We start from the raw sequence: 25,310 nt of genomic DNA on the forward strand, positions 1-25,310 counted from the left end.
GAAGCTTTAACTGATAACAGATTCAATAAAACAGGAGGAAATAGGAAGAAAAACACCTTACACATAGTTAATACCTGTACTTATTTTTATATAAAAAATGTGATGGTATCCTAGATGCATTCCATCCACCCCACCCCCAATTCAGTTATATAAAGCCAATGTATAAAAATAACAGAACACAATTGATCATCTTGTTATCTGATTTCATTAAATGAATAACAAAGAAATATACAAAATGTGTTTTTATATGAAGTAGCAATTCGTGTTTAAAAAATATGGACAATATTTTTGTGATTCAACATTCACATTTCCCATGGCAAACATATTGTATACTATATAAAAGTAGCATTTACATTCATAAATTTTCATCATCAAATGCAACAAACGTCAACCACATCTGCAAAAATCAACTGTTATAAATAAACACAAAAACCTGAGATGGAACTCACAAACAATGCACTTGCACAATGCCTCAACATTCATGATCTTTTCAGGAATTTTCAAAAAAAAAGAGGGGTGGGGGGAGAAAAGGTAAAATCAGCTTGTGATTTTTAAAAAGAGGAACATAAACTTTCTTTTTGGATTAACAACAATGTAGTATAAATTCAAACTATCCTTGGATAGTTCACATACAGATATTTGAACAGGTTTCTTTGAGAATCATCCATTCACCTGGAAGAATATTGACAATAAAAAAGAGAACCATAAACTTTAATACATATTTTGAAAATATTTTAAATCATGCACAGGTATCAGAACATAAACTAAGTGAAGCAACGACAAGATTCAATAGTTTGCAATTTTTTCTTTTAAATTCTAAACAGCAAGTACTAATTTAATTAATAAATTACATCTACATAATCAACAAAACGAATTTTTTTTTGCATTGTTTTTTACTAAATTTTTTTTATAGTTTTTGTGAAATGATAATGGTTCCAGTAAAAAAATGATGTATATTCTGTAAAGATTTCAAAAAGTAATACTGCCCAGTGTTGATTATTAGATATTGTACGCTTCCTATTGTACTCATTTGTTAAACAATGATAAAAAAAAATCAGCCATCAGTATAAACCATAATTATTTAGCAACCAACTTCAGTGTCATGAATCAAAAGGATTGTTTGATGATCAGGAATGATTTCAATTTTGATGATTTTGTCTTAAAAAACTAGATAATGCCCAAATTTTCTATACACTGTAAATCAACCAGATATCATTTTGTTATAACATCTGAGATATAGCAATTAAGTAAATCATTAGGTTCAATGTCAGACAATTTGTTGAAAATAGTACAAGTATCTTATAATGATCTTATATTGAATATGCACATAGATACATTCTTTTTTTTTTTTTAATTATCATAACTGTATTATCTTACAAAGGCATTTTTAGAGTGTTTAATTTCATAACACTTGCATATGTGTACAAATACTACAAAATGACCAATTGACCATATCCTATTTACCCTATCTGGTGTGCAAAATAAGACTAAGCTTGTTAAACCACAATCTCAAAAGTATATTCCTCCTTCCAGAAACAAACACTGGTTCTACATGCAAGCTAAGTGCACCAATCAAATGCAAAAAAAATATAATAGTACTTTCCAATTCACAAAAATACCAAAGGAAAAGAAAATCTTGCCCCTTGCAAGTGCATATTGTAATTTACAATCAATGTAAATGATATCTGAATTGAGTATGTACATTCATCGTGTATATTTGACATGGGCCAAGAACTTAATTTTTGAGCCGTGTTTGACTCACACAAAGAGAGCCTCGCACAGAACACTTCACGCTTTTGTGAGAATGTACCCGTACATCTCACAAAGGGATCTCAGTGTCAGAAAGGAGGGAGAGGAGGTTTTGGCGGGGGTTGTTCCCCTGGCAGAGGGGGGATGGCATCATCAGCGAGAAAATCAAGATCACCAAGGTCAGATAAAGGTGTGTATCCATACTGTTGACTTGCCGTGGAAAACTGATAATTTTGTACTGGTGGTGGAGGGGGCGGGGGATAGTGGATAGGCTGGGTAGGGAGGGGTGGAGGTAAGGGGGGAGGTGGGGGCGGGGGATTCATACGCGATGCACTGGCCAGCATGGCTTTTTTGCTATCTATAACTTGTGATAGTGTTTCAAGAACATTTGCTGAAACTAGAGGACTTTGTAAGTCATGGAAATCATTGTCAGTTGTTATGGAATCACCAATATCACATAATTCCATGCTGACCACCGAATGATTGGAGAGACTAGAAGATGACCGCCTCATGTGCTCAGCACGCTGCATCTTGTTTCGCTGCTGTTGCTGCATGTCAATGTTTTCTGACAACCCTGATGGACTTAAAGGCCTCTTTCTTGAAAAGTTGTCACTATTAGTATGAGGACTCCTGTGAGATTTTTTTGCATCAAGTTTGATCTTTTCCACATTTTTGTCCCCATCTCCCACATGTTTAGGCAGACTGATGCGAAGTTTAAGATCAGGCTTGCCATTGGTCCCTGAACTTGAGTGAGAATGAGAATGTTTTGACTTGTGAGATTTGTGGTGGTGACCCTCTTTGTGCTTTGAATGTTCATCACCCGACCCCATGCGGGAATGATGGATAGATAGTTTCATTGGAGGCACTTTTTGATCTTCAAGAGATGAAGGTGTACTACTGTGCTTCTCAGAGTTTTTGTCTTTTGGTTGATGAGTTTTAATTTTCAGTTTGAGTGGGGATGATCCCTCTTGTGTAAAACTACTCTCTGTTTTTAGTCTCATTTTTAAATCAGAGCCCCTACTAGGATCTGAGGTATGACGAAAGTCTTTGGAAATGCCATCGTGAGTTTGTTTTGATTCATCATCACTGAGTGGTTCAGATTTGACTTTAGTTTTGTAAATGTCCATTCTATCAGGTGTTACTGTGCTGCTTTCTCTCTTAACTTTGGATCTCTGATCGGACACATGCGACAGACTTGCATTCAGATTAGTGTCAGTTTTAAGTCTAGAATCGTAGTTTTGTAATTTCACATCAGGCGTAAGCCCTGGTTCCGTTTTGATCCGCATTTTTGAGCTGGAACTTTTTGCAGATTCAACACCATGTTTTAAAGAGTTGTGCTTATCATGGTGTAACCGTTTGGCTTTTTCAGTCTCCGGAGCATGCATCCTCTTTGAAATCTCACTTTCTAAGGAGGAGACGCTCCTGTGTGAATTGTCTTTGTTTAGTGAGTGTTTTCTGTCAACATTGGGTAGACTACTAGCACTTTTACTTTGAGCTGCCTGTCGTTCTCGCTCCCTCCTCTCCTTGTATTCGGCGAGTGACGTTTTCTGAACAGTTGGTGTGGAGGTATCACTGGTTGACTGAGACAGGGGTTGTGCCGGGGACTCTCTCACATCTGAATGTAGTGATGCCGAGTCCCCTGACAAGACATCAAACACATTTTTACCATGCACGTGGCCTGTAGTCTGACTAGTGGGAGTTGGTTCAGTCTTGATTGTTTTCACTTTGGGTTCAGACTTTATATTGTCATGTAATGAAGCTTGCCTGCCTTGTGACTTGTCAGCTTGTTTTTCGTAACTTGAATGAGAATGATGATGAGGTTTTGAGCTTTTACTGGCTTGCGAGACACTTCCTGCCGCGGAGGTCGGTACAGATTTCTCACGAGGCCTCAGAGGCACTGTTATATCATCTCTATCTCTCTTGTCTTTCTCACCAGACTGAAACAGTTCAAATCATTGTGTCAACAAACTACAGTGTACCATGCAACATGATTACTGGTATATTATTTTGCCATGATCCTTTACTCACCTTCCAAGTCATTATTCTTTTTTTCAGTTTGCTTGGGCATTTATCCAGAATGTTAAGAAAGTCCTGAGTAAGTTCTGTAAAAGTAGTTTACAAATCACTTAATGTCCGCAAGAAAAGGGATACATTTAAATTATAACTTCTCTACTGCACTTGTGTTAAAATATATGATGGTTCAAAAACAGTCTACATAGGAAATAAATCTTTATTTGATAAAATATTTAATTTGAGAAAGTATCTTTTATCTAAAATACCTGTTAGGAGCTCTGGAGTCACTGACTGGTCAACGTAATAATACCACGGTCTGCCTTGATTCGATGTAGGAATCTGAATAACAACATGCTTTGTCACTTATTATAACATGACTAAACATACAGTTTTGAATGTCATCAATAGTTTAAAGTTTTCATCTTTTACATTCTTTTTTAAGTTTGTCGGTAGTTGGCATTGTCATTGTAGCGAGTATTTTGAGTAATTGACAATCTGTTCCTTTTGAAAACTCTTTAACTTGAATGTTAACTTCAACAAAAAATATCATGTAACATTACACATTGTATTTTTCACCAATGAAGGTCTTACAAAGAGTAGGTTGCTATTTGATTTAAACCAGTTGTATACAGAGATAAACATAAATGAAAAAGTTTTCAACAACCATAGAGCTAGCTATGGCAATAATCACTATTTCATAAATAGAGCAATTCATGAATTACATAAAAAAGATATAATACACATCTAAGAACTAGTGTTACAAAAGCCCCATTACAGAGGTAAATGTAAAAGGCTGGACATCTGGTGTAAAATGACATCAAACTGCTCACCTCCCAGTTGGACCATTTACACGCTAGCTCCACACATACACAAGACACAACTGTTGGTTTGTACTGTAGGCAAAGAGTGGTCAGGTGCAAGCTGAAAGTAAATTAACACACAACTGAAGTCTTGGCATTTCGATTAAATTGTTTATCAAACATACATGTTTACAGATGTAGTTGATATTTTGCAAACAGCTCATCACGTCATTTCTTATAGAGGGATGAATAAGTTATCCCATTTTTCTAAATTTGACAGAAATAATTCTGTATACAGGAAAATGTTCGCCCCCGTTTTATTTTTGCCCATTTTGCCCTCGTTGTCAGCGGGCGAATTTAAGACTGGGCGAATTCCAATGTCTCAAATCAAATCAAAGTAAACTTAAATGTGTCTGGGCTAATTCAAAACGGGACGAAACTGTTTGAAAGTGTAGAAGGGCGAAAATTACACGGGGCGAAAATAACTCAGTATACAGTAATGATTTTCCATCTTTGTCATAAAAAAACAATACATGTTACTTGAAGTACAATTACATGTACTGTGATTTAGTCAAAGAGATTGTGTACTGCAGGAAGTAGACCTCACTCCTAAAACTTGCTTGAAGTGTAATAAAGACATCTTGATTAAATATCGGTATTTTCATGAAGTGCAGCTGGCAATCATCAGCATACAAATACTAGAAGCATAATGTTAATGCACATGGAACAACAAGAATAACATTTTGAAACACACACTTACAAAATTATATAATCTCATTTTTTCCTCATCATCAGAATAATAGCAATAATCTATTTTTTTTTTCACTATCAGCAATTGCAATAAAACTGGTAATTTTTTTTTCTGGGGATTTACCAGTATTGGCTTATAATACATGTAGGGTTAATTTAATGGAATTATGAGAAACTTGTTATACCCTATTCAATGAATAAAGTTCATAAACTAAACTGAAGGTACATATGTATAAGTTGTAAATATGTCTGGGCAATAAATGCTAATTTTATTATATGTGTATATAAAAATCTGAGTGCAAATTATTAGAATCAAAATGAAACTTTTCAGCAAGTATGAATTCAAATAATTTCTGCCATAGTAAACACATTTACCTTTATAATTCCTTGTAAATTTTGTTTAATTGAACAGAACATGACATTTTCAACACCACTGGGCAATTAGTGTGGGGAAAAATCAACAAATATAAAAATGTGTCTACATTTCAAAATCTTCTTTCCTTTTTTTTTTTCTTGCTCTCATCAATTTTTTAAAGTGATTCTAAACAAATCCTTGTATTTTAGCATTTTGAATGTCTCAATAAAAAAAAATAAATGGTCAAATGAATTGAATAACTTCAATGAAATTAAATTAAAACTTCACATGTACAAGATATTCATTCATGAAATTTTCAATCATATTTCTCACTTTAGATGTACATTTGTAGTGTGAAACACTGATTTAACAATGGAAAAACACAAATCCTTCTTAAAGGTGAACATAATTTTATCAAACAGGTAATTGCATCTTAATTGATATAACTTTCTCAATTCTAGGTCAAGAACTTTCTAACATCAATTGCAATTGAAATATTACAAGACATAAACAAATTTTCTACCATGAAAGATGTTTTTCTTGCAAATCATAGTTCCAGTACCACTTTCATCCTATTGAACTATCTTGGAACTGAGTTTTAAATTTTTCTACTAAAGAAACAAGCTTTGTTACTATACTGTATCAAGTTTTATGATGAATAATATCTCAAATCATCCAGCATACATTTATCAGATTAGTGATGATTTGAATTACTTAACAAAACATCTCCTTATCACCACTATGAGAAAGTGAAAGCAGGACCCAGGCGTGAAAATCAAAAGTTGAATATTTCTTTGTTCCAGCCTTATCTTTTCTTTTTTGTTTTCAATTTGTGCTCTCTGTCTTTATTCTGGAAATATCTTAAACATATATGCTTTTATTAAAGTGTGTTTTGATTTTTTTTTTGTACTACACGTCTCATAACTCAATACAAATTTAATTCATAAACCTTTATATTGTTTTATGCCTACGAAAATAGGGAAAAAACATAGTTTTTAAATGTGAGTTATTCCCAGTTACAAATACATTAAGTATCTGTCATTTCATTTATTTGACCTCAGACACTATTCTGGTTAGGTTCAAGTATCCCCTTCATTTTTTAAAAGCCAAGGGTGCTAAACAGGATGAACATGGTACTTAAAATATTCTAATAGCTAATGTATATTAAGCTATTCATATTTCCTCAGGCTGTGTATATCATATGGTCATCACTAGCTGGAGACTTCTGATTCATGTAGGTGAACAGTACATGGATCAGACCAGCAGTCTCAAGAGATACATGTTTGTATCACATTATGAACACCAACCTGTTTGTTGCCAAGAAGTAGGAGGTCTGGGCTAAGTCCTTTGGTGCTGTTGCCCACCCAGGAAAGAGAAAAAGCTCCATTAGTCATATAATCACAATATATTTCACCAATTGAAGAATTTTTTTTTCCAGAGGCAACTTGCTAAATTCAGTAAAGAATCTAAATGCTTGCTTGTCTATGCAACATTTTACCTTTAGTTTCAGTACAAAAGAAACTAAGTAAGTCAGCCAGGTGAAAATTTGTGTTATATATCTTTGTCTGCCCCATATATCTTTTTTGACCTTGTACAAGAGGCAAAAATCAAGCACCACATTTTGACTCAACCTACTAGATTTCTTGCCAACACTTGACATTACAATCAAATCTCAAAACAAGTGCTTACCTTTCACTAACTGACACGTTTTCACAACATTTGTATGAGGATGTTCAATAGACAAGTCGAAACCTGTAAAAAGAAAGCATCCGTTAGTTTTGGTCTGGATCAAATTGATTCCACAATAATCATTGACAACACACTTTTACATCGGACAAAGTTTTCAATAAAAGTACAAAAACAAAAAATGTCAATGTACCTAAGGTCTGCAGTAGGATGTTCTCATTTGTAACCAACTGATGAGTTTGTTCCATGTAGTACTGAAAACATTAAAGCATACAGATGTACAAATAGTATAAGCTTTGAATGAGAATCATATTCACAGTGGTTTATAAACCTTTAAACTGCTATTTCAAAGTCTGGCTAAAAATTAGTTGAAAATAAGTTGAATTTAAAAAACAAAAACCGCCAAATGTTTATTTTTTTTTTACTTTAAATTCATATCATTATCAATCTGGTGTTTGTGATATTTTCTAATTTTTAATGTTTTTAATTCAATGAATTGGGGTACACATAATGTTAACAGCATAAAAGACTTGTTAGGTAATCCAATATTTCTACATAATTAAGTTACTTACTGGAAAATATTTATCTAAACACCTGGCAGAATGTTGTTCGATTGGGAAATATCAAACCACAAATTGCACAGGTGTAGTACCAGATAAATGTAATGCGTTTCTTGTGTAATACACAAAGTGTATATCAGTGAAAATGTCCAGTGCACTAAGCAGTAATGTTTTTCTATGAACTTCAAATTATCTAATCATCTAACATAATGCAAGTGAAGTAATCACACAATAAACTGAATAAAGAATAGACAGTCAGTATCAATTATTACTGCATTTCTTTAAACTACGTACATCTGTGTTAGTTTCCAGTGCGTCCTGGTTAAGACATTTGTGCAGCATTTTTATGACATGCTCCAACTTGCGAGGCTGTTCCTCTACTTTTGCAGCCAAAAACAAACTCGCTGCAGCCATAGCCTACAAAATTTGATAGATATAAATTGTAATTTCTATTACATAACTGTTAACATTAGCTAGAAATGTAATCAAATTTGGAGTTAATAGCAACTTTTTAGGAGACCACTTACAAAAGTTTTTCAAAAGAGAGAAAATTTGTATTTTAAGCAAAGAAAAAACAGAGTGATTAAACTTATAATGGCTGTAAATAAGATATATGAGTAAATAACAAAATATGTAAAGGTATTCCTTTTAACTTAAAAGAGAAACAGCTAATATTCCTATTTACTAATCGATATATATAAATATATAAAAGAATACATTCACTTACATTTCGATGAAAAACTGTGAAGGAATGGAACATGTAAAAGCGGTGCATATATACAATTGCTGTGTTGATACATAGTTGGTTACTGTAAACATGTTAAGGATTTTTTCAAATAAAGATGGTTGAGAAAAAAAAAATGGTAACTGTAAAATGTGAACTATAATCAAACATTCAATTAAAATAGTTTTCAAATTTTTATTTTTAAATTGTTTTTATTTCACTCTTTGGTTTTTCATTAAAAGATACAAAGCTGAGACTAAGCATTGATTATTTAATTCATAATAAAATCACGTGTTCACGACTATGATGTCACGTGATATCAATGGGAAAATGCCGGTTGAGATTTGGGTCAACGTTGTGCGCAGATCGTCTAAAGAGAAAACTGAATTTCTATGAATATTCGACCTTTTACACAGGATTTACTACTGTGATTTACAATCTAACCAACTAAGGTAAGATTTAAAACATGGTTTTTTCCTAATGGACCGCTATATTCTCCTAGTTGCCTGAAAATTTCGAAAGCACGAGCGAAACAACATCGAGATCATTGTCACAAACTTGCCGTCGAATTTAACCGACAATTAGGATACACTTGAAGCTTTTGGCCCATGTCTTGAATAAGGTTGGCAGCTTGTTGTCTATAAGTAAGTTCTTTGTCGCTGTCTATCCCACATTTTCGGCTGGGGGTGTTTACAAGTTGCGAATTGGTGAAAATCCATCGCTCCCCCGCCATTTAACCATGCACCAAGAGACCTGACTGCGCAGGCGCACAAGTGATAATGAAAGCCACGCGGTTAAGAAAAGTTGTGCTTTTCATTGATAAAAAAATGGATGAAATAATTTGAGAAGTGTAATTTCTTTCGAAAAATGCTAAGAAACTTATTAAAAATTATTTTCGATGGAGTGAAAAAATACCGTGCTGTATTTTAATCAATTAATATCAAAGCCGACGCAATATAGTTTCACTTTCAATATTTTAGTTTCATTTTCCCTCATTGCATGAGATAGACGCGACGCATTGAAAATTTAGGCTTGTATTGCCCTTATGTATCCCCTGAAAAAGTGTGAACATAAACTTTGGTTAAAGATATTATGTTAATTTGTTTTTGATTCTGTATAATATACTAGACTGGGGTAGATTTTCTAAAACCTAATTATTCAACTTTGTGTTTACTGCATTGTGCAATTGTGCCAATTGATTAAGTTTTATTTTATCACACTTTATACTTGTTCTAGGTTTTGATGAATATGGCGCAACGACAACCAAAAGTCCAACAAGTCAACATACGTAAGCCGCGGTCTCCCCCCGAGGGCCAGTTTTGTTCGTACAGCCACCGTACTTGTACACACAACAAAATTCCAGGCTACGAATTCTGCTCAAGGCATATCTTGGAGGATAAAAATGCACCATTTAAGCAGTGTGAATTTAATTCTTCTAAGTCAGGAAAAAAATGTATAAATGCAGCAACAAAGTCTGACAAGAAAGGGAGCCACAGGTATTGCATTTGTCCACTTCATTTACTATCATATTGGTGGTATAATATTCTTTGAAAGATGTTAAAAAATTTTTTAAAAGAGGATAAGACATTAAGTGTTTTTAAAAAGCCATTAATTTCACTTGAGTCGACTTGACTCCTCCAAAAATCGTTCAGTATGTTAGGGATTTAGTTAAGAATTGTTAGAATGGCTAAACAATATTTTTATGAATTGTATTTTTACACTTTGATTTTAAATAAAATTGAAGATATAGTTTCGGCTGTTTTATTAGTTGAACATGGTATTCATCATTAAAATGTAAAAATTATGTTGAAGATGAATTCCATTTTATTTTAGTGTGTCCAGTATATATTGAATACCGTCAAAAATACATTAAAAAGTATTTTTATGAGAAACCATCAATGTTCAAGCTGTTGCAATTGTTGATAAGGAAAATTTTAAAGATTTGTGTAACCTCGGCAAATACATTTATTATAGTATGAAATTAAGAAACGATATATGTAATTAAGGTTAGATGTTGTGCTTTTTGATTTTTTTCGCCTTTACTTATGCCCATTTTTCATATTTATGTATGTACAATGTAATAGGGTCTCCTGTAAAATACCCACTTCTGTACTTTAATATGTTTAATTTGTAAAATCTGATGAGCTGCAAAGCTTAAAGAAATAAAGAATGAATGAATGAATGAGTAAATTCGGACTGGTATACTTGCAAGTGTTTCAAAGGTCATGTTTAGTTGGGACATCTCAATTGTTGAACTCATATATATTGATTTTTACTTTAAAAGTTTGTTTTAAGGTAAAGAGTATGATTAAATGAACTCTTTTTATATTATGTTTGAAGATACTGCTCAGATCATGCTAGAAAAGCAATAATACTGCGACAAAAAGCTCATCTGAAACGCAAACCGACAGAAACTGCTGACAACTTACTGGAGGACCTAGATCATTTCAAGCTGGTGGCTGGACCTGATGGAGTTCTAGAGCACCAGAGACAGCAAGCAGTGGGTGACAATGTAGCTAGCAGAGCCCTGGGTAAGTCCGGAGGATAGAGGTATATAAATAATCTGTGTTAGTCTCTCTGTACTTGTTTTACTATGGATTGGTAGGACTATAGTAACACGCTGATCATTACTAAATGGAGACAGAGAATTCAAACAAGTAATCACCTTTTTACAAATCTGAGGTATAAATATTGAATGTTGTACATTGTTTGATTACAGACTATGCGAGTTCCAGTGACTCTGATCTGGAGTCTCCGTTGGTGGACCAGGCCTGGAGAGGGGATGGGGACAGTGATGCTGAGAGTATAGACAGCGACCAGGAGGATCCACTCAAGTAAGTCCCAGACAGCAAGGGTAGCTGCTACATGTGTATTATAACTATTGTTGTAATGATAACTGATTAAGTTATCATTACAACATGAAAAGTAAGATCACTTTGAGTTGACGGTGCAAATGATAAGAACAAACGACATAAAAATTACAGTTAGATGATCTTGGAAAATTGGATTACACTCTGAAAATTCACAGTATCAAAAAAGGGAATTTGATGTTTGTATGATAAATGTATAAATCCTATTAAAGGTTAGTGTGCATGTACTAGTATATACTTGTAATGGGTATGTGTACACATTTATGTAAAATGTTTAAACTGGTATATGTACACACACGTCATCACTGCAGCTAGGGGGAGCACACACATTCTAATGATTTCAGTTTTAATGTATCCTTTGCTTTACGTATAACTTAATATTTATTTTCCTGTTTTGTAGACATGCAGGAGTATACACTGCAGAAGAAGTGGCTTTGATCATGAGAGACAAGCTGATTCGTCTGCAATCTTTATACATTGACCAGTTCAAGAGACTTCAACATGTTATGAAGGAGAAACGTAGAAAATACCTACAAACCAGTAAACAAGAGAGAGAGGCACTAGGTACAGTTTACTGTAAATTACTTGATACGGTGGGGATAAACACATGTGGATTCAGGAAAAAATTGTTGAAAAGAGGTCATGATTTCATAACTCATATGTACAGTGTTTTCCCCAGGCTGTTTTTGCATAGCAGTACCCCCATACATTGAAAATTCCCTGCCAGGCTTCTTGCCATGCATGCCAATTTTAAAGTAAAAATAGTTTTTCCATTTATTTCACATCATAACAGTTATAAGTAAATGTAAAATTGTCGTTATTCCGTTCAATCTTCATAAAAACGCTTGCACCCACAGAGAGCATCGCTAACTTCGACATCGATCTTAGCAAGGGGGCACACGTGGTAAACGGTGAAAGGACTTAGCTTATGATTGAGATATATTGAAACTGATTTTATTGATCCGTAATAAATGCATAAATAGAGACGCGGTTAGTTCTCGTTTTAATATAACATGCCTTTTTCTACACCTGCCAATATCAAATGTTGTGGATTTTCCAAGATCTAAAAATAGCAGTGTTCACTCGATGGTGTTAGCTTGGTTGGGAAATGCTTGAACTATTGATTTGCCATAATAATATTGAAAACTTGAGCAAATGTACTCAATAAAGAAAAAAAGATTACAGTTAATTGCAAGTAACGCACAGAAGCAATGTCACATGGCTAGAGACATCATATGTTTTTTGTTCAGCCCCCTCCCCTCCCCCCCAAAAAGTAATCTCCTCTATATATAAGAAAACGAATAAAACTAAAGTTGTTACAACTGCCCTTTTGAATCTATATTTCTTATAAAAGCTTGTAAAGGTCAAATGCTGTTAGTTTGCTTGAAAAAACCCAGAATAATTATCATAATGGATAAATATATGAATTACAGTACAAATAAAATGTAATATTAATACAGTACATGTTAGTGTCGATTTCATGAGAATGCATTTAATTATAGTACAAAACATGTCGTACATTTCATCAAATTGTTATATAATTATTACGCTCAGTGATTTCACATTGGCTGGGGCGCTGTTACATCGCACCAACTCTGCTAAACCTCCCCCCATGTATCAAACATTTTCTGAGGAAAACAATGATGTAGTGAATTGTAAACTTTGTACTAATGTTTATTGTTAAGAAAAGATTTAAAAAGATGAAAAATCAGATGAATCCCCCAAAGAACACACCTTCAAAAATTATTTACTTGCTTTATGTGAAATCTGAAATATAGTGTCCAATATTGTGCTATTAACAAAGGAAGTAAAAGCAGAATATCATTTAATATTGTGCTATTAACAAAGGAAGTAAAAGCAGAATATCATTTATGTAGACAGCTTTAAAAGGTCAACTGATATACACGTAGTTACATGAAGGTTTTTGTTGATGTTCACAGGAAGCATTAAGTATTATAAAAACAAGGTGCCATCCCGTGACAAGTACTGTCAACTGAAGGTGCTGAAGCGATATCACAAGAGACATGGAAAGGTACCAACATTTATAAACTAACTGAAGAGTATTCAATATTCAAATCTTTTTTACTTTTTAAATGTATTCACATAATGTAACTGATGTTAAATTTTAAAAAAGCAAAATATTTATCTGGACAAGTTCTAGAATACATGTAAGAAAAATGGGCAAGGAAGCAAAAATTTTAGCATACATAATGTATTATTGAATGTTAAAAAGTAAAGAAAATGAAAAAAAAAAAGCTGATTTTTTTTAAGGAGGCCCTCTTACACAGACAGTCCAAACAGAGAAGAATCGCTGTCTCCGAGGGATACAACTACAGAGCACCTGCCTATCCACGATGTATCTACATCGGCGACAACTCTGTCAAGTGTTCAGACAGAGCTATTCCACTGTCCAAATTCTGCAAAAAACGTATCCTTGTGCAACTCTTTAAAGATGGCACAACATTGAGTTATAACAAAATAAACGCATTTACTGTTATACCAAAGAATAGCAGATTTTATTGAATTCTGCTGATGTATTTTAGAATTAGTACCAGGAAATAATTTTCCCATGCCTTGCTAGAACCCAAATAAAATGATTGCTAATAAAAATGTCTGTCACCTTTAAAATACATATATGTATTTATAAAAGTATATACTAAGTATGTAGTAAGGGGGAAATTTCATATGATTTGCAATATCTTAGTAAACCTTTGTATCTTTAAATACCATAATTACATGGAAATTTTAGAATTTGGTTGATTTTGTTTAAAATGGCTTTATAAAAATAGTGTGAATCAGTGTCATATATAGCAAATATTTATGAAAACGATGTTGGAAGAGAAAGATTTTTCTTAACTATCTGTCAGACATTGGGGAAGACCAGTACCAGGTCTTGTTCCGCCCCTGTCAGTTCGGGGGAGGGGCTTGTGGAAAACAAGTCTTCTGTCTGGATGAATGCTGTACCTGTCCAACCCACCTGCCATTGAAAAATCCAGAGACCAGAGTTTCTCTAAAGATTGAGGTAAGATTTTTCCCACAGTACCTTTGTAGTTTATTTAGAGGTTTTATAATATAGGAGTGGAGCAGAATGATGCATCCTAGTACATGTATAAAATTATGTTGTTTTTATACCACTTGTGTTTGTAAAAAGAATGAATATTTTTTTTTCTTTGATTTGATAATGAGAGGATGTACTGATCAAGTTTTAGATATTACTAGCATTTTGTACCAATATCTTTTTTCTTTGTAATTTGTAAATATTATCCATCAAGTTTTGTCCTGAACTTGTATGATGATAGAATTCTAATTCTGTTGTTTTCATTGTCACTTTTCTTTTTAAAGGAGAATGCAGATCCTTTAGATATGAAGTCTACTGAGTTGACAAAGGAAGCCTTAGACCTGCTGCTTCCTCAGTTGGATTTCTCTGCACAAGAAATCATGAGCCGACAACTGCTCTCAGGAAACCCAGAAATGCCAGACTCGATATTTTCAATGACAGAGACAGACAATCACGAGTCTACAGCTGAGCACTCAAAGAAATCAATGGACCAGAATGAAATGAAATATCTTGGGGAAGACAAAGGCGAGAATGTTGCCAACAGTGCAGAGAGTGGATCAAATGTGGGTCAAAAATTCGACCCTCTCTTACTCCAGCATTTACATGGGAGTTTTGAGTATTCACACAGCAGAAGTAGCAGTAAAAATTCGGAGGCTGCCGCCTCACAGAGCTCAGCTTCCACGGAGACTGCCTCAGAGTCCGCCAGGGAGAGGAAGGACTCTGACATCACTGATGAGGAAGACGCTAAACTCGCAGAAGGAGCTGATGTTTGTTAATTTTTTTTTTTCATCATCAAAATTCACTTGCATGTGCATCATCAAATAAATTTTTTACAAATTGTTCATTCTTTTAGTGGAAATTAAATTCATGTTTTGAAATTATTTTAAACTTGAAATATTTTAGAGTCTTTTTTTTATGGTCTTTGGACCAGGTCAGTGTAAATTCAGACTCATTAAATCCTGAAAAATTATAAACGAGTCAAGTATGAAGAATAAAATCCAATTTTGAAAATTTTGGATAGATCAAAGGTGACATTTAAATTGGCCTCCATTTTTTTGTCCTTGGTATCAATCGAGTAAGCTTACATGTAAAGAAGCAAAATATGTTCTAAATTATTCAAGGCTCAAGATTGTACCTGACACACCCTCAAGTACTAGCATCAGCTGATGTAAAAAGCAACAGTTACGGTACTTAGTGTACAGGAGATAACTTTTGGTGTATAACAATTATCCTTCAAGTATTAAAAGCTTATGTTAAAAGAAACCTTAAAATGTGGTACCTAACACAAATGAACCATATCTGAACATGTCGGTAGTAAAATGCCTTCAGTGGACTTTTGTATTGACCGAAGAATTTACAACAGTCATCTTAAGAGATACACTCAAATGTGGTCCAGTATCAGAAATATCTTTAAAACTCGAAAGATATGGCCATCTTTCATTTTGCTTCCCAAGATCAAAGGTCACTGACAAGGGCAAGGCTATTTTGGATATCTCCATACTGCACAATAGACTTTATATTATAAGAGTCAAAGTAAGCCCCCATGATTCAACACTGTTTTAAGTAAATTGGGGTTTTTTTTATAGACCAATCCGCACTTTACAAAAGTTGTGTCCCTTTGCTGCCAAACTGAGATTTCTCACAGTAGCCTTCATAGTTTATTTAGGTGTTTGTAACTTTGTCATTTCATATATGAAAAATCCATCTAGGTTGTGCATTTTTATTGCCCCAGAATGGGGCAACCCACACATTGATGGAATACATTAAATGCAAGGAGATTTTCTATCGCAAGACGGCTGAGGACACCCCAGTATTGGTTGCATAAAGGGGGGAGAAGGTAGGGTTTTCTCTTTTGATCTTTGCAAAAGATCCAGTTAAGAGTAATGTTGTCATCAACCTCTGTTTAAGAATATCACAGATAGGGTGACTTATTGGAAAATAAATGAGGACTTTTTTGTTGAAAAATGCCATAAAATGTGAACAAGATGTAAAAGCATTGGACATATAAAAATGTCATTTATTACGTTAAATAAATGTTTCAAATGAAACAAATGGAAATATACATGTATAAAGAATTCACACTAATTTTTCTTAAAGAAATACAATCACTTGCACAGTATAAAAAGTATGCCAAAAAATTTAAAAGAAGAAAGCATTTTCACAATAAATTTCAAATACCGTTATTCATCTATTGGTGTATACAATAAAATGAGAGACTTTGAAACCTAAAAGAAAAGTACAAAAACCAATCTTGCATGCCACTGTAATAACTAATTTAACAAGAATTTGATTACAAGACAAAACATTTGAGATACATGCAATAAATTACTATACCGAGGCTTAAACTGACCCTTTCATGCCAATATTATATAGCGTCTTACTATACACAGATTGCTAAAAAAGAAAAAAATGGAGGTTCCCTTTGTCCCAAAGTTGCAAATTTGTTTCACATTGTAAATGGCTTGCAAATATGAAGACTGCCACACAACCTAGCAGTTCAAAGAGTGGGAAAAGAGGCTTTTTCTCCTTCCTTTCAGTATCACAGAAAAGACCACTCAATTTCTTTTACTAGCACTAACATCTACACAAATTGGTTGTTTGGAACAGTAGAAAAGTCTTTCACAAGTTTTTTTTTTCCACAGTTCCATTAATGGTGTGCACAACAGATCTGATTTTCTACTTTTCTGTGTCACAATTGTTGTAGGTAGGGAGTGAATCTTTGACTATGATGTTTTCTGGCGTTTGCGTTGGGGTCCTAGGGGTGGACTTTGTTGACTGGCTAGGGCACGAAATGCATCGGCAATGAGATGAGGGTGATTCTGTATCAGAGTCTTCCAACCTGGAGTTTCCATTACATCTGTGGCGTGACTGTTAAACATACAAAAGACATTGAAATTTGTTCATTTTTAAATGTACCGGTATATACATATTCCAGGTATTCCTTAATCTAATTATAGCTCTATTATGACACCTGTCTAACAGTCCAATAATACATGTACTTAAAGTGTATCTATAGACGTTTTTTAAATCGAAAACTAGGTCTTTGCCTTAAAAGGTTGCAAAATTCACACAGCATATGTAGCAAGCCTGCATAAAAGAGAATGACACATAGATGCAAATGAAGATACAGGGCAATAGTTGACAGTTAATTTATTCTAACAAATAGATGAATATCTGAAAACAGGCCATTTAATGAAACACATTATCATAAATCCCTACCTATTGATGAAATCAATGGCATGTGTTTTTAACTGGTCTGCACTGTGTAAATCTGCTAGGACTAGCACCTCGCACGCGTTTTCTATCCAGAGACTGGAACATAACGCTTCTTCACACATCACTTTTAATCTGTCTAGAGCATACTGGAAAAAAAAAGTAAGAGTGTAAATTAACATAGGAAACAAAGAGTGTAAACGTCAGATTGTCTAGAGCATACTGGGAAAAAAAGTAAGAGTGTAAATTAACATAGAAAATAAAGTGTGTAAATGTCAGATTAACAAATGAAATCACAACAATATCAAAATTTTTATAATTTATCTAAACATTTCAACAATTACTATATTGATCAAACAAATGTACATGAATTTGGTAAAAATATTAAATCAATATATTAAATCTTCTGAAGTTCATAATTTAGATCAGAATAGAAACCTAATGCTATGACCTTCCTTGAAACCCAATATTTTCATATACCTGTAGCTGAAAGTTTTTTGTATTTTTTTTAATGCTTGATTAGAAAGAATGACTTGATACCTTGTCTGCTGCCGCTAATAAATCATCTGCCAGTCTGTCTAAGTTGGGAGCTCGTCCTGTGTATATAAAACGGAGCATTTCTCTCATGACTTCATGATCAACGTCTGTTATATCAACACGGTTCTGAAATTGAATGATAAAAAATAGTAAATGCAAAGTACATGTATCACTGTGATTTTTTTAAAGAATTGCCCTTTTCTCATTTGGAAAGATGAAAACAAACTTGCTATTACATGTAAATCTCAGATTTATAACATGGTAAAATTTTACAAACACATCGTGAAAATGCTGAATATGAATAAAGAAGAAAAAAAAAGCTTTTTAAATATTAAACAGTACATACTTTTTTGCTTTCCTCCATTTCATGTTCAAACATTGCATTGAACACTGGAGATCGTGCTGTAAATATATATATATATAAAAATATCAATTCATGTATTTATTTGCCTTGATCAGGCTATACTTATTAATCATACAAACATGATGATATGTGTTATATATTTCTAAAATATGAGAACTACAGAAAGTAAAACTGTATAAATGAATGTATATAAGAGCTTTTAAGTAAGGTTGTATTAACTGAATGTTAAAATTTGAGCGACTGAATAATGTACCTGCTAACACTGCTTTGTGTGCTGAGAACTGTCTTCCTCCTAGGCACAGCGTTACATCACTAAATGAGGACCTTTCAAATAGGACACCCAGGTCATCACTGAGCTTACATTCCGGTACTTTAACTGGGGTACAATTAGACTGACCAGATACATTGACTGTGTCCCCGACTACTGACACCTGTAAAGGTACACCACATTTAATTATAACATCTCAAGGACATTCATAAACAGTCATACATGTATGATGTTAAGTGGAAAACATTACGTACATACTTTAATAGTTCTTTAATTATTCAGATCTTGACAGACCTATATTTGCATAGGACGACTATTTTTGAAATGTTAGTGTAACATATAATATTGTGAGCAAAGTAAAAAAAAAATAACAGGAAAACACATTTACTGTAATGGTCAGTTTTCATTTGTTTTAGCCAGCTCACATAATAAATGAAAGACTTATCAATTTTCAAAAACATGTGTTGCAACATAATTAAGGCTTGGTCTGTGTGGGTGGGAGTTGAAATGATTTTCTTTCCCTTCCCTTTAAACATAAAGCGTCATCAACACAATTACCATATCATGTAGGTTTTTTTTTAAATGGTACATGCATTTCAAATTTTTTTTCTTCTGACTTCACTGGATGTCACATATTAATTCATGACGTATTTTTATTATTTAACATATTACTGCATGTACTGTAGGTCACATTCTATTTTCAGACCTAGAACTGCCATTAAAATGTAATGTTTTTCCAGATTTACAGGATAGTCCTTGTTGCCACCAGTTCTTATCAGTATAAAATACCATTCTCTATTCAGAATTCTTTTTAATTAAATTGAAATGTGCACAGTAATTAGAAATCTGCTCCCTGTCTACCAACGACAGACTTGCTAATCAATGAAATACATTAAAACCTTTGATATTTGTTCATATGTACAATATTAATTAATTTGTTACGCAATGCCAATGAACTTTATTCTCATAAACAAAATTACAGTGTAAAGAAAATGTGTACGTTACTTAGAAATCTGCTGCCTGTCTACCAACGACAGACCTGGTAATCAATGAAATACATTAAAACCTTCGATATTTGTTCATTTGTACAATAATAATAAATTTGTTACGCAATGCCAATGAACTTTATTCTCATAAACAAAATTAAAGCGTAAAGAAATATTTATGTTAATGTGTGCAAAATATTCAACAAAATATGAAAATTATTGCTACATATATGTACATGAATAAGTTACATATTGTATCACAATTGCTATAAGATGAAAGGGTAACAACAAAGATGAAACATTGATTGACCTGGCCCCTTCCTGTCATGTAAAAAAGCACAGGAGCATTGTATATCATAATAAGAGAACTGATACATGTACTATAAAATCCCACAGGCACCTGATGTTATATATTTTTCTCATCATAAAAAATATTAGCTGCAGGTCTGTAGCTCCCGGTCTGAAAAAAAATCGAATAGACGACCTGGGAGCGACAGTGCCACCCACTGAAAATATCGTATAGTTATTGCGCACAAATGCATGTGCTAGTTTTGGAATGATTAACTTTATTTATACGCATATTCTGTGAAAACAATTAGTACCATTAAACTCTCCATGCAATTTATTACTAATATCGTCTCTCTACTTGCCTCTGATAGTCTTTTAAACACCATCACCGGCCCCATAAAGTAAAGTGGTGCAGTTTGTTTACATGCAAAATTGGCGACTCTCGATATCAATGTAAATTTAACATACTATTTTTTCGGAGGTCGGTAGTGTGCACCGGAGAAAGTTTGAGGCAGGTAAAGAGACAATATCAGTAGTAAATTGCATGAAGAATTTAATGGTACTAATTATTTGCACAGAATTTGCATATACAGTAAATAAGTTTAATCAGTCCAAAACTAGCACACGTTTTTGTACGCAATAAATATACAACTTATTCAGTGGGTGGCACCGTAGCTCCCAGGTCTTCCATCCGAAATTTTTCAGACGGGGGGGGGGGGGGGGGGGGGGGGGGGGGGGGGGGGGGGGGGGGGGGCTCCTGACCTGCAGTTTAATAAATATAGCCCTAGAAAAATATATAATGTCAGGTATCTGTGATAAATCCTTAGCTAAGATCTTGAATCTAAATTTTGAAGAAGAAAAAACTTACCTCACAAAATATTGTTAGTTTGTCATCGGGTAAGAGACCGTTTGCTTCATCCATTAAGAAGTCCCGGCGTATGAACTTTTTAAATCCCCAGTCTTTTCCTTGAACAAATCTGTAAGCTCTCTGGCTCTCTGTTAAAAATATGATAATCTCCTTTGAGAATTCCAGAACATCTGTGATTTCTGAATGCATCAGTTGAATAGATTTCATTTATCAAAATATTATCAACTAGTAGAATGAAAAGTTTGATATAAAATTAAAAAACCATAATTACCCATTGCTTTTGTTTCTTCTCTTTTGGCATTAAGTATTGAAAATTTGAACTTGGCTCTCACTTCACTTTTGTTACATGACACTAGTAATAAATACAGAGATAAATAGTCTTTGCTTTCTTCATCTAATCCTTTGGGATTCACACGTAAACACCTGAAAAAAGAAGACACAATGTAAGAACGTGCATAATGATCCAAACTTCATCATGTGCATAGAAAATATTCGGTCAGTTTTGGGAACATTTATCATTGAATTCCGTCTGTTATTACTTCAAACAGATTTGATACAATCAACTTACCATTTTAGTTTGTCATTTGCGCCTGCTGAAAAAGTCGAGCTTTTTAACACTTCTCCCATTTCTTCTCTGCAGAAACTAAAGTTATTGATTGTCCATATGTAAGAAAACTTCACCACTTTCACCTGCAAAAGAGAATAGAATTTACAAAATACTGTACAAACAATATCATAGAGTATAATTCATAATAATTATTACATAGAATAAAATCATAACATTAACATATCAATTCAAAAACAAATTTCACCATCTCAAACCATCCTGCATTTCTAAAGTGGTTATTATAATAGTTCATGAATTTCCAAGTAGTATTCCTGCTTTAAAGGATTATATTTTTTATGTGCATCAAATATCACAGTAGCATTTATAATATGATTATAAAGATTATATATATAAGACTAAATAACCTGTGTATAACACCAGTTCTCTGCGACAGGACATGTCATCTCTGGTGGAGGGGGTGTGGGCACCCTACCAGAGATGGAAATCCTTCCGGAGTGCTCCGGAGCGGAGGACGCTTCTCGATCCAGGTTGTCTATTTTTTTGGATTCACAAAGGAGAAGTTCTTTGGTACTGACTTTAATAATTCTGGAAACCTGGCCTTTTCTGAATCTGCTTAGAGAAACAATAGAGAAAAATTCATTAAAACACTTATTTGAAATGTGACAATTATTTGAAATGTATGTGGAATCATTCCAATTCAAGGTGGCTAAATACATGCACTTTTGTGAGTATCCACACCCAAAAACTTACAGATAATTATTTATGAAAATTTGTCCCCATAAATGTAGAAGATTAAATAGCAATTGTGCATGTGTTGTGCTCTGCTTTGGCGATGTGCACAAACTCAATACAATAAACACTTTTATCCTCATCAACTGAGAATGAAAGCTGATGCAGCAACCTCATATAAGTTTAGCTTTATCAAAACAAAAACAGGTGTTCTTTTATCCAAGCAAACACATTTTGGATGAAAAGGATACTAAAAATTCTCAGACTTCTCTATACACAAAATTGTGCAATAAATCACATTGTGTTCTATAAAAATACTTTATCAACTACTTATATCAAAGAAGTTAATATATCATATGCAATAGTATAAACTGATAAGACTAACTTCCTGCTATACCTACACACTCAAAATATACAATGAAGATAGCAAGTCATGTATCATTCGTCCCCTTTACTTTACAAGAATATGGTTGGTTATTCTATGTAGAATAGATTGTACACTGAATGGGTCCTACGCAAAAATGTTTATGAGAAAATAATACATTACACCAAAAAATGATACACATTTCACGCGTGTATGGCTTTTAAAAAAAATCGTCTGCTTTCTTTTTCAGGTCAACCGGAAGCTCATAAATAAAAAGCTTTTACTTTACCCATCGAGCTTTAAAATCCGAGGTTCCCACTGAAATTAATTCTTGATTTTCAGTTTTTAAATACATATTGGTGTTTCTTTTAACATTATCTTAGTTTTTTAATTAACATGTTACAGCTGACCTGTCGATACCCGCTCTACTTTTAGTGGAAAAATTAGGTCAGAAAGCTCGTATATAACCCGCATAATGACTTACTTACCATTTTCGATTTTGTTTGAATAGTTTACATCTTTAGAAGTTGACATTACCCATCACACTCGAATATAATAAATAAAACAGCGACATTAAAGACGGGAATTTTCCCTTTCTTATAAAAGTATATCTTGTTGTTTTTCAGCTGGTCGAGCATGCGTATTCGAGAAGCCTTTAGAGTACGATTTGCGAGAACGAGGTTTTGACCGGGAACGACTAATTGCTCAAAAGATCCCCTGATTTTAAATAAAATGGCACACTATTTGTACAAAGCGCCTTTATGTCGGTAAAACATTATATTTATTTTTTTTCATAATTATAATGAGATAATATTTGTTTTAAAATAAATTTTTAATGGATTCTAATGAAATATATCTATTATGACGGTCACATTTGCACTGTTCAAAATAGCACCAGGTGACATTGGAAATATGCAACTATTATTATCAATTCTCTTATTAGTTGGTGAGGTGTAACACTAATGACAAATCGGTGTAAGGATTTATTTTCAAACAATTAGACTTAAGTTTGTATCTTGCCAATTAATGTCGTGAAAATATTTTTAAAGTTTATAAATTACTACGAGTAAAATATAGTGCATCGCCTGCAGCATAAAATAATTGTACACGAAAAAAGCAAAGTGATTGTAATTATAAGGTTTTTTGGGGGGTATCACAATCAAATGATATATTTTACACTCAACTGATTTTAAAGCTCTCCTTTGTAAATGCTGTCAAATTTAAAACTGTCAAAAAAAATTATGAACTTACCAGGTGGCAGTAAATACAAAATTTACAACATGTCAAGTTGTCGTGTTATGAATTTTTGTCACGTTGTAAATTTTGTATTTATTGCCACCCGGTAAATTCAACAATGTCATACAAAAAAATACATATTTCAAAACTTTAATATTCATTCAACCAATTTAATTAGATCTATAGCAGATTAGCTCTAAATATGATAGTGACGATATACCGGTATATGGTGTAAAGGTTATTAAAATATATAAATTAGCGATGTACCAGGATGAAAATTGCTTTTTATTAAGACCTCAGATTTATATGAATTTGAGATGATGCTGAAACGTAATCAAATTGCTCGCACTTTTGGGATACTTCGTATTGAACAAAGTTTCATTTACCAATTAAATATGTCAGAAGGATATATAGGACACACGTTCTAATGACTTAGATTGTCTTCTCCTAATGCATACATATTACGTACACTTACTACCATACCGTGAGATAAACATTCATAACAGTTATAGTACAAGTGACATAGAAATAAAATAATAATTTTAAATGTCTGCATGTTTTTGTATAAGTAGAAGAAGAATACGGCGAGAAGAAATGCAAATACATTCATATATTTTTCAACATTTTTAATTCAGTTGAATAAAAGTGTGAACTGTTTATTTTTGTACAGCATTAATGTCAACAATAATAAGCAGATTTTAGTAAAATATCATTTAATATGAGCCTTTTTATATTGCATTAAATAAAACGTTAACAGTATGGGATAATATATCACAACATAAACTTCGAAGTTTAAATCTAAATAGTATCTAGAACGGCCAAGACTGATCATCAGAAATCTTAAAAAAAAAAAAAAGAAAGGCTAATTCCCAAATCAATCGGGGGGGGGGGGGGGGGGGGGCTAGTATACCTAGTATACCTATTACTACTAAAAAAATGACTTCATTAACCTACCAAATTTTTTTTCCGGAAATCATGAAATTCCTAGGAGGAAGCTAGTATAACTATGACTCCAATTTTCATTATCACTATAAATATTTCTATTTTTTAAGGTTAATTTAGAAACAATTTTTTTTTTGCTGCGAGACAAAGAAGGGGGGGCTAGCCCCCCCCCCCCCCCCCCCCCCCCCGATGCTTTGTGCCTAATGGTAAGGTCTAACCAAAAAAAAAAGCGAGGGACTGATCCCACTACCCCCCCCCCCCCCCGGTTTCGAAGTCTATGCCCTATTATCCAGTCCCTTTCCTGGTTCTTGACGTAACAAACCGGGGGAGGGGGGGGGGGGTAATCAGATCGATCGAGCATTAACCTCGTAGAACGAACAGC

The 25,310-nt window shown here is 33.5% G+C and overlaps 3 protein-coding genes across 3 annotated transcripts in view; 1 reads left to right on the forward strand and 2 right to left on the reverse strand.

Annotated features, from left to right (window-relative positions):
* Positions 1-186: 186 nt before the first annotated feature.
* LOC128173419 (cyclin-T2-like) lies at positions 187-9,419 on the reverse strand. The gene is made up of 10 exons (XM_052839135.1): positions 9,228-9,419; positions 8,641-8,722; positions 8,208-8,330; positions 7,547-7,607; positions 7,357-7,419; positions 6,975-7,020; positions 4,593-4,683; positions 4,029-4,101; positions 3,778-3,851; positions 187-3,686 (listed from the first exon to the last, which is right to left on the reverse strand). The coding sequence occupies exons 1-10, from the start codon at positions 9,368-9,370 to the stop codon at positions 1,839-1,841; spliced, it is 2,604 nt and encodes an 867-aa protein (XP_052695095.1). The 5' UTR covers positions 9,371-9,419; the 3' UTR covers positions 187-1,838.
* On the forward strand, positions 8,837-15,405 carry LOC128173501 (KAT8 regulatory NSL complex subunit 2-like). The gene is made up of 9 exons (XM_052839234.1): positions 8,837-9,089; positions 9,874-10,133; positions 10,978-11,168; positions 11,357-11,471; positions 11,908-12,071; positions 13,448-13,539; positions 13,779-13,935; positions 14,375-14,529; positions 14,850-15,405. Exons 2-9 carry the CDS (start codon positions 9,880-9,882, stop codon positions 15,339-15,341), a joined length of 1,620 nt encoding a protein of 539 aa, XP_052695194.1. The 5' UTR covers positions 8,837-9,089; positions 9,874-9,879; the 3' UTR covers positions 15,342-15,405.
* A 1,148-nt stretch (positions 15,406-16,553) lies between these two features.
* The window catches only part of LOC128178741 (contactin-like), a 51,705-nt gene continuing 42,948 nt past the window's right edge, over positions 16,554-25,310 (reverse strand). Inside the window, exons 35-43 of the mRNA XM_052846053.1 lie at positions 22,062-22,269; positions 21,658-21,779; positions 21,361-21,512; positions 21,090-21,217; positions 18,933-19,110; positions 18,662-18,717; positions 18,319-18,441; positions 17,785-17,927; positions 16,554-17,433 (exon numbers count right to left, since the gene is read on the reverse strand). Of these exons, the coding sequence (XP_052702013.1) occupies positions 17,289-17,433; positions 17,785-17,927; positions 18,319-18,441; positions 18,662-18,717; positions 18,933-19,110; positions 21,090-21,217; positions 21,361-21,512; positions 21,658-21,779; positions 22,062-22,269 (1,255 nt within the window). The 3' untranslated portion in view covers positions 16,554-17,288. The remainder of the gene's footprint in view (positions 17,434-17,784; positions 17,928-18,318; positions 18,442-18,661; positions 18,718-18,932; positions 19,111-21,089; positions 21,218-21,360; positions 21,513-21,657; positions 21,780-22,061; positions 22,270-25,310) is intronic.

Source organism: Crassostrea angulata, chromosome 1 (assembly GCF_025612915.1).
Source record: "Crassostrea angulata isolate pt1a10 chromosome 1, ASM2561291v2, whole genome shotgun sequence".
Classification (NCBI taxonomy): Eukaryota; Metazoa; Mollusca; class Bivalvia; order Ostreida; family Ostreidae; genus Magallana; species Magallana angulata.